General features: G+C 58.0%; 4 protein-coding genes; 3 read left to right on the forward strand and 1 right to left on the reverse strand.

Annotated features, from left to right (window-relative positions):
• Window positions 1-689: 689 nt before the first annotated feature.
• Window positions 690-1307, forward strand: CHC_T00007950001 (hypothetical protein). Its single transcript, XM_005712266.1, has one exon. It carries the CDS (start codon window positions 690-692, stop codon window positions 1305-1307), a length of 618 nt encoding a protein of 205 aa, XP_005712323.1.
• Window positions 1308-1457: 150 nt separating this feature from the next.
• On the forward strand, window positions 1458-1571 carry CHC_T00007951001 (hypothetical protein). XM_005712267.1 is given in 2 exon segments: window positions 1458-1538; window positions 1539-1571. The coding sequence occupies 1 exon segment, from the start codon at window positions 1458-1460 to the stop codon at window positions 1536-1538; it is 81 nt and encodes a 26-aa protein (XP_005712324.1). The 3' UTR covers window positions 1539-1571.
• A 448-nt stretch (window positions 1572-2019) lies between these two features.
• On the forward strand, window positions 2020-3618 carry CHC_T00008598001 (mannosyl-oligosaccharide--1,2-mannosidase). The gene has a single exon (XM_005712268.1). The coding sequence runs from the start codon at window positions 2020-2022 to the stop codon at window positions 3616-3618; it is 1599 nt and encodes a 532-aa protein (XP_005712325.1).
• Window positions 3619-3851: 233 nt separating this feature from the next.
• Window positions 3852-5015, reverse strand: CHC_T00007952001 (hypothetical protein). XM_005712269.1 is given in 2 exon segments: window positions 3852-4535; window positions 4536-5015. The coding sequence occupies 1 exon segment, from the start codon at window positions 5013-5015 to the stop codon at window positions 4536-4538; it is 480 nt and encodes a 159-aa protein (XP_005712326.1). The 3' UTR covers window positions 3852-4535.
• Window positions 5016-9110: the final 4095 nt, after the last annotated feature.

The following is a 9110-nucleotide window of genomic DNA, read 5'->3' on the forward strand; positions in this document are numbered from 1 at the left end:
AGATGAAAGTCCTCTCCGGTTTAGTATTTTATGCCACTTGTCGAGCGCCACAAACCCCAAGAAACAAGCTTCAAAAAGAGTCCCCCGCACGGCTGTAAATAGAAATGCCACAAACAGATTCACAGTCCGTCCATGCTGTCGGAAAGGTGACGCTTCGACAGGAGCCTGTTTCGAAAGGCCAGCGCTGAGTTTCCGTCCCGATCAGTTCAGAGCGTCAGACCCATGAAACGTCGCCAAAGTGCCGTGAAAGAGGGCCGCAAGTAGGGGAGAGGGAGGGGGAGAGGGAGAGGGTAGAGGAGGAGAGGAGGAGGAAGGAGAATGAAGTTGGTGAGTTGAGGGCGATGCTGGAGGAGGTGAGGGGCGGGGGGGAGACGGCGTTGAGGGAGCACGAGAGGCGGGAGAGCGAGCTGGTGGGGGAAGTGGGGCGGAAGGAAAAAGAGTTGGGGAGTGTGAGGAGGGAGAGCGAGCGGCTGGAGAGCGAGGCTAGGGAGATGGAGAAGACTGCGCAGACGATGTCGGAGCAGGTGTCGGCGGCGGCGCTGGCGCTCGAGGAAACGCGTCAGGAGCTGGAGCTGGCGGAGCGGGAACTGGAGAAGCGGAAGGAGGAGAAGCAGGCCGTAGAGGAGGCGAGCGCAGCGGTAGTGGCACTGTCTGCGGAGAAGGAGAAGCTCAAGGAAGAGCTGCGCGGGATGGAAGGGACGGTGAGCGACATGCAGCAGGAGCTTCGAACGCGGGACAAGATCGTGGAGGAGGTATCTCTAGAGACCGACCTGCTGGCGTCGCTGCTAGCGGCGCGCGACGCCGAGCTGCACGAGACGCAGCGCAAGCTGGAGAGCGCGATGGGCAGCGAGGACGCGGGCGGCGGGGACGCGGACGAGTCGGAGCTGTCGCTGGAGGAGATCAAGAGCACGGTGAGCGCCGAGCAGCTGACGCTGCGGGCGGAGATCGCGCAGGCCGAGCTCGCCAAGAGCGACCTCGGGGCCGACGACCTCGACCCGCTCGACCGGGTCGAGCGCGAGATGGGCGCCAAGCGCGAGCTCCTGCAGGCGCGGCTCACCAGGGCGCAGGCGTCGGCCAAGAGGGCGGAGTACGAGAAGAGGCGTAAGCAGGGCGCCGTCGACGACGTCCTGCGCAGCGGAGACAGGGAGCAGGCCGCCGATACCCTCGGCGTCGCGCGCCAGAAGCAGGTTATCGCAGACGCAGAGGCTAAGCCCCGCGCAAGGCGGCGCGGCCGCCCCCGGAAGAAGGCGGCCGGTGGTGATGACGGGGCCGACGGCGGGAAGGGCGGACCGGCGGCGAAGAAGTGAGAGAGGAAGTGAGGGCCGTTCCTAACGAAGAGTTGGCGGTGGCAGCACCTGAGCACCCGGGCATTTGGCATGAATGGATTGGTTGAACGGGAGTAAAAGCATTTCCAATAATAATAATAAAAATAAAGGTGCGGCTGGGGGAACGGGTGCATGGGGCTGCGTGTGGGGCACATTGCTGTGGGGGCGTATAATACTGTAGCGGACAGGGTGGATTACTGTACCGGTACGTGAGAAGGAGCGGCGGGCAGGGGGAGTGTTTTGTGATTATTATTCCGCTCCCGCCTTGTATTGCCATATTGCGAATCGCCACGCCGGAGGCACGTGGCGGATACCGCGGGACATTACATCACAGAGCTTACATCACAGAGCTTACATCACAGGGCTTACCGTGCAGCACATCCTTGCAGCACCGCTACCGCCCGCCTCGGTGCTGTGCTGTTTATTCAATAAACTTTATTGCCCATCCCGCCTCCCGTCCGCAGCTACCCAGGGGGCACGTCGCCTGTCCCCAAGGCTACTGTATTGCCCATCCCCGCCACGCGTCCGCGGATCGCTCACCCCCTCTACGGTATCTACCGTCGTGCCCCTGCTGACATTTGCTGTACCCTTGGTACCGTACGTACAGGTCTCCTATACCGGTCCCGGTCCTCCTTCCTCTCCATCCCCCCCCCCCCCCCCCCTCCCCCCTCCAATCTCCACTCCGAAAACAGCTATGTCCCACCATGCCACTTCCCCCCTCCCCATCCTCCGCACAAATCTCCTCCGCCTCCGCAAGACCGCCCCTCTGAAGCGTGTCCTCCCCCTCCTCCTGGCCCTCCTCCTCTTCACCGTCGCCACCGTCTACCTCTCCACCTCCCCTCTCCGCCCCCTCTCCCTCGCACCCCCGCCGCTCTTCGGCCTCACCCCGCTCCAGCAGGACGTGCGCCAGGCCACCGCCGCCACCTACCGCCTCTACCTCCGCCACTGCCTGGGCAAAGATGAGATCGTCCCCACAACCCGCCGCTGCGAGGACTGGTTCAACATCGGCCTCACCCTCCTCGACAGCCTGGACACCCTCCTCCTCATGGACCTGCGCGACGAGTACCGCCAGTCGCGCGACTGGGCCGACCGCCACCTCTCCTTCGACGCCGTCTCCACCCGCGTCTCCACCTTCGAGATCGTCATCCGCGCCACCGCCGGCATGAACTCCGCCTACCAGCTCACGGGCGACCTCCTCTGGCGACGCAAGTCCGTCGAGCTGGCCGACTACCTCCTCCTCTCCTTCAACCTCACGGCCACAGGCTGCCCGCCGCCGGCCGCCTTCATCGGCCGCGCCCGCCTCGCCATGTCCGACGAACACGCCCTCGACACCCTCCACTCCAACCCCGCCGAGGCCGGCACGCTGCAGCTCGAGTTCCGCACCCTCTCGCAGATCACCGGCGACCCCAAGTACGCCCGCGCCGTCGACCGCTGCACCGACAGCCTCATCCGCGCCATGCCCGCTCAACAATTCCTCGTCACCGACCGCTTCAACCTGCAGACCGGCGTCTTCGAGGGCGCCCGCGTCTCCATGTCGGCCATGGTCGACTCGTTCTACGAGATGCAGCTCAAGACCTGGGTCGCCTTCGGCAAGAAGGACCACCACCTCCGCGATGCCTTCCAGGCCGCCGTCGCCCGCGCCCACGTCCTCCTCTTCCGCACCGAGCACAACCACACCTACGTCGGCGAGATGCTCCGCGGCAACACCCTCTCGTTCAAGCGCTCCATGGAGCACCTGGCCTGCTTCCTCCCTGGCACCCTCGCGTACGCCGCGCTCCACGGCCTCGGCGGTGGCCTGCAAGGCGAAAACCCAGACGACTACCTCCCGCTGGCGCGCGCCCTCGCGGAGAGCTGCTACGCCATGAGCCGCGGCATGTTCCACGGCCTCGCCGCGGAGGTCACCGACTTCTCAGGTGACACCCCGCGCCCGATGCGCGGCGCAGACCACAACCTCCTGCGCCCGGAGATCGTCGAAGCGCTGTACTACCTCGACAAGATCGACCCGCTGGCGGGCGACAAGTACAAAAAGTGGGGAGAGACTATGTGGAAGGCTATGAAGACGTACGCACAGGTCCCCGGGCAGCCGGATGGCGTCCTGTCGTCGACCTACAACTTGCTCGCGCAGACAAAGGAGGAAATCACACTCCACGGGAAGCTGCACTCGTTCGCGATCGCAGAGACGTACAAGTATCTCTTCATGCTGTTCGACGACAGGCCGCCGGACCAGCAAACGCTGCCACTCACGAAGTGGGTGTACAATACCGAGGCGCACCCGGTCAGGATTGTTGAGTGAGGCGCTGCGGGGTTGGTTGCTCGGCCGCGCCGGGAAGGGGGACCGTCCATGCCGGGGCTGGAAGCCGTCATGGCATTTATTGTTTGTATATAGTCGGCTCTGGATGCGTGCGGGCGGGTGGGGCATACGGGGAGCGCCGCGCCGCGTGCACCGAGAGAAGGGTGCCCCGGAGGATTCGTGTGTCCGACGGGGCCATGCGGGGAGGATGGACGGACTGATTAGTTATCAGTTTGCATGGGGGCTGTGCACAATCACTGCGCGAGGATGCCTCCTTGGAGTCATGGGACACGGCTTTAAAATTAAGTAAAATCGTATATTCGTGTCCTCATATAACAGCGGCGATTGGGCGATTGGCTTTTTTCGCGCAGGACAAGTGTGAGGTTGGATGCCAGCAGTGCGCGCTGAGAGCGGGGGGTCGTTCGAGACTACTAGGCGGAGGGAGCAGCCCTCGAATATACAGAATGGAACGCGTTGCACAAGCCTTGGAAAAGGCCTGTGGACGATGCCGTACATCCTTTTCGATACCCCCATGAGGGGCGTAGTTCTGGACAAGACGCCGCATTGAGACCACAGTGTTTCTCATAGAATGTGGTCTGCATAAGTTCATCTTCCCCGGCGTTTCTCCCTTGTTACTTTCAAAGTACGCAAGTCCACCTGCCGTCCAAAGCTGCCCCGCTTGCTTGCGCATTGCAGTAACTTACCCTCTGTACTACTTATTCGCCAATGTGTAGTGCAGCGGTTCGTCACAAGCTGCTCTACTGTGGCGAAAAGTGAGTTTTTTTTCCATCGTCGACTGCCTTTGGCGATCTTCCCATCAATGGCAACTGCATGCACATGAATACGGACACCGTGAAACTTTTCATAGCTGAAAAAATTCGGCAAGGTGTCCGTGGACTTTGCCGCGATTGCAGGCGGTGTCACAGATACTGCGCACAAACCGTGGCGATATCGACCTTTTCAAAGCTTCCGCTGAAGCCTTCTGGACACTGTCTGCACGAAGCAAGCATAATGCTGTTGAATTCGGAGATGGCGAAGCCCCCTACCACGCTCGCCAGCGCGGCAAAGAGCACCCAGCCGATTGCGATGAGAGTCAGCCAGAGTTTTTTTTCTCCGTGGCACGCACTGACTGCGCCGGCGATACACAAGAAGACGCTGATGACGGTTATCGCAAACATTACAACAATGAACAGGATGGTGTACACCTTCGTTAAGGTCGCGCTGCATGTCGAGGTTGTGAAGGTCAGAGCGACGGCAAGCAGAGAAAGAATGGTGAGGAAAGTCTCGCTGGACTCGATTGCCCTTGTATAGTGGTTGGGGGAGTCGTCGGTCATGGTGGCAGATCTGACAGCAGAGGAGGTTTTCGGGGATCGCTGCGTTCTGGAGCTCCGTCGGGACATTGCTGCGGGCGTTTTCAGACGTTGGACCAGGGTAGGTTTGTGAGGGCGATTTGCTAGCCGGTCCTTTGCTTTTGAAAGAGCGCAGCTTCCAAAGGGTAATCGGAGTTGGCTTAAGCGGGGGTCTGTGGTGGACGTATTCAAATTTGTACAATTTTGCTGGAAGTTTGGGATCAAATTACAAAAAAAAAGCAACGACTGCACAGTATGTTTATGGCAATGCCGTGCACATCGTCGGGCGAAGAAGGTGTCAAAAAAGTTGGCGTTTCCCAACGAGAAGTAGGGTTGAAGTTGCTTCCTCTACGCAGTATCGTTACAGCATTTATGGCACTCGTTCAAAGCGGAAACAGGCATTCCACGAACGCAACTTCACCAAGTGCACAGCACGAGTTTTGCAGTATCATAGGAAGCGATGGTGAAAGATACAGACGTGCTGGGACAGAGGGAGTGTTGCTCGGCACATGATACATTACAGCAAGAGGAGCGTAAGTGTAAGCACGAGCAAAAGTAGGTGAGGGGGGTGACGGCACGAAAGCAAGGTTGATCGTCTGCCCCCGAATCGGCAGCGTTGCTGAAGTCCCTACTTCGAGGGTTACACCGGGGCGCAGCGGAAGATTAGGGCGCCCAACGCTCTGCAGGGGAGCGTTGAGGTAAAAGACACAGGGATGGGGACAGATTTGTTGAAAGCGAGAGAAGAATCACAACATAGTCAGTCTTCCACTGCGCTCGTGAGCTCAACCCCGAATATGTTTCTATCAATAAACGTGAAACAAGAATAACGCTGGAGGTACTGGAATACAACGCAAGACTGAAGAGGAAGGTATACAGGCTCTGGAGCAGAGGTACAATTGCCGTGAGATGATTGGCTGGAATTAATATCTCTAACGAGAAATGACTCACACACGTGTACTTGAAAAAACATACGCAAAGATAATCCTACGGCATGGAGTACGATACGTACATACTGTACAGAAAACTGTATACCACAGAAATGATTGCATTTAACCCAGTGACCTCGGTCTGTAAGGCAGCGAACAGGTGAAGCAAGTACCCTGTACTGTACAAAATACTTACGCGGAACATCTCATTGGCCGATTCGGGAGCGCAGGCAACCGTTGATTGGCACAGAACCGTCTCATGCAAACAACAACTGCATCCGAGCATCCCATCGCGAATTCATTCTACGTAGCTGTTGCCAAGTCATACGCTATTTACAGATGGGGTTAAAAATAACGGAGAAACTACATATCTGTAAAGAACATCGGCAACGTAGGAAATCCGCCAGGTCATGCACAAAAACGGATTCATGCGCAGTAGGGCGCCAGCCGCTGCCCTGCGTGAAACGCGTTGTGCTTGTGATGCACCAATTTGCTTCCTCGCCCGTGGGGGGACTACACCATGGAAAATCGGCGATATCCAACTTCTGGAGCTCACGCACTTCAAGCCAAAGTATTCTCTCTAGAAGGGCTCGCCCACGAGATAGCAGTAGCGTCGAAGCTCCTTCCTTGACAGACTATGGCGAACTCCGCAGATGCGTTCGCCCCCCAGTTATCTCCTTCACACACAGGGCAGCACGAACAAGCAAGCGACAGCCGAAAAAACATGAGATTTAATTTAGGGGCAATAAATAAGTCAGTGAACCAGTCGCCTAGATTACACAAGCTATTCTGGCAACCACCGAGCATGGGAGCCTTCTCCCTCATTCTCGGCACGCCTCCTCACCGGGCCCATCCCCTCGGGGGCGCGCCACCCAAACAAAAACCGACGCCGTCAGACGCGTCATACGCCGAAGCTGCGGCGGCGGCCGCCGGACCGAGCTCCAAGCCCGCGCGCCAGCTGCGCATCGAGCGGCGGGGGCGCGCGGGACTGTCAAAAACGGTATTCCCGTGGCGGCGGTAGGTAAGCGGGGGACAAGTCGCTCTGCGGAGCGGGTCTTGACTTGGCCGTGTCGATTACGGAGTCCACGCCCTTGGCGACGGCCCGCGCGAGCGTCGCAGGGCTCTCGATGCCCGGCGCCGCGGCGACCAGCGACACGAGCAGTGCCACCATGAATAGCGCGATAGAGGAGCCGACGCAGAACCAGAAGGCGGCCTCGCGCACGAGGGGGGGCAGGGTCCACATGGCGCGGGAAGGGGTGGAGGGGGGAACGGGGGGGATGGGAGGGGGAGGGGGGAGCGGATGGAGGGGGAGGGGTGCGATGGCGGGGACAGGGGGAGCGGTGAGCAAGGTGGATATGTACAAATAGCGGAGGGGCACAGGGGGCTGGTGCGTAGAATAGGCTCACGAACAGAGACGACAGTTGGGGAGTAATTTGCGCCGTTCTGGCCCACAGGAAGTGGGCGTAACGAGCGGGGGTTTACAGAAGGGGAACTGGCGAATGTCCCGAAGGAGGATTCAGGCGTCAGGTGAAAGGTGATTGGGAAAGGTGGGTGACCGTTGATGGGAGCCGCATTCGGGATCGGTGTAATGTGTTGTGGCGGTTTCGAATTGAGGTGTAAGCGTGGCCTGAATTGGAAGGTGACAAACCGGCGATTGGCCCCGGCTTCCCATCTGGATGCAGGGCAGCCTTCACTCCAAGAAGATATGTTTTCGCCGGCTTCGCCGTGGAAACCCTTCTCTGAGGAAGGAAGGGAAGGAAGCAGTGGGTCACGTGCGGAGCAACAGGTCACCCACGCTGGCCTGTTGCCTCCGAAAGAAGGCCAACGCGACCATCATGCCTCCCTCCATCTTCTGTCAGATTAGAAAATAGATTTTCGCGCCACCACCGAAATCAGAAGCATGCCCCAGTGCCCGTTGTTTAAGAGTCCCTGGAGACTCGGCTGTGAACCATACTGTCGAAAGGAGGCGGCCACCTGGAATGTCCTCTCCCTTGACCACGTACAGTACATGTTCACATCGCTCCACTCGCGTCCCAAAATCGGAGCATCTGGTGAACTAAATGTTTAGAAAGCCTTATAGTTTGGGGGAGGGGGGGAGGAAGGCTTCATCCTGTTTCCACTTTTAAGTCTTCCATCAACTTCTCTCACATAGTACGGGACACTCATGCACACAGATACAGCATGTTTGTAATTCAAGTTCGATTGCTGCAGACTGTGCGGATTCAACTCAATGGTCAAGGTCTTGGGAACCCACCACACTCCGCTCCGAAGACTTCCGTCTTTCAGAGTGTCACTGCCGGTCGTTCGTCATTGAGACTCATGCGCCTCGTGCATCTTTTCACGATCGACATGCCTACTGTGTTTAAAAGCATGAACAGAACGGCGCAAACGTAGCACACAACACAGGCAGATGGTAGTAAACGCGTGCGAACCTAGAAGATCACGACTTCAATAATGTTGACAAGGCGCCCGTGATCTTGGCACGCAACTTTCTTGCTCTTCCGTGCTCCTTAGAGAAGATACTGAAATTGCTATCGACCGCCTGCCAACTACAGAAAACATGAAAAGGCATGAGGGTCTCGAAACTCAGATGCGAAAAGTGAGAGGTTCTAACATGTGTACACTTAAGATCGCGTCTGCGGCTGAATTGCAATCTCTGTGGTCAGCTAAAGAAGTGTCTGTACTGTACGTCTGCTGTAGAGGTTCCCCTGCGGTAGCTTATGGAAAGGAGAGTCAGAAGCCATTTCACGCCCAATTGCGACGGCCAAGGAAGCTCCTCGCAAAATCTCTGGGGTGGCGGAAAATTAAGCGGATGGTATGAGGGTCACACATGTTGACCCGTCTTACTTTTCTGGTACGGTACAGCTGAAGTAGAACTGGTCTCCACGATGGTATCCAAAGCGTTCAGCAGTGTAACTGTAGCGTACAGCTTTGTACCCTTGTGGTACCCTTGGTACTGTGCTATGTAGCACTACACTGGAAGTCTATTTAACTTGGATGCGGTTGGATGCAAGAGCCGCTGTGCATCATCCGCGATATGGGGCTGCCGATGGAGTGACAAGCGTCTTAAGAATGAAGGCCTCTCGGCATTATGGCACCGTTTATTGCTCTCGAGAGACGCGGGGTTAGCGCAATGGTTCGGGAATGCGCAAAGTTGGTCTCAGGATTCCGATGTTTCTGCCTGTTCAGCAGCCCCTAACCGCAGGTATCCGGGGATACA

The sequence above is a fragment of the Chondrus crispus genome, genomic scaffold (assembly GCF_000350225.1).
Source record: "Chondrus crispus Stackhouse genomic scaffold, scaffold_9, whole genome shotgun sequence".
In the NCBI taxonomy this organism is placed as follows: domain Eukaryota; phylum Rhodophyta; class Florideophyceae; order Gigartinales; family Gigartinaceae; genus Chondrus; species Chondrus crispus.

Bases quoted from the DNA above. Each gene is read 5' to 3' on its own strand.
- CHC_T00007950001 (XM_005712266.1), top strand. From the start codon at position 690: ATGGAAGGGACGGTGAGCGACATGCAGCAGGAGCTTCGAACGCGGGAC.
- CHC_T00007952001 (XM_005712269.1), bottom strand. From the start codon at position 5,015: ATGTCCCGACGGAGCTCCAGAACGCAGCGATCCCCGAAAACCTCCTCT.
- CHC_T00007951001 (XM_005712267.1), top strand. From the start codon at position 1,458: ATGGGGCTGCGTGTGGGGCACATTGCTGTGGGGGCGTATAATACTGTA.
- CHC_T00008598001 (XM_005712268.1), top strand. From the start codon at position 2,020: ATGTCCCACCATGCCACTTCCCCCCTCCCCATCCTCCGCACAAATCTC.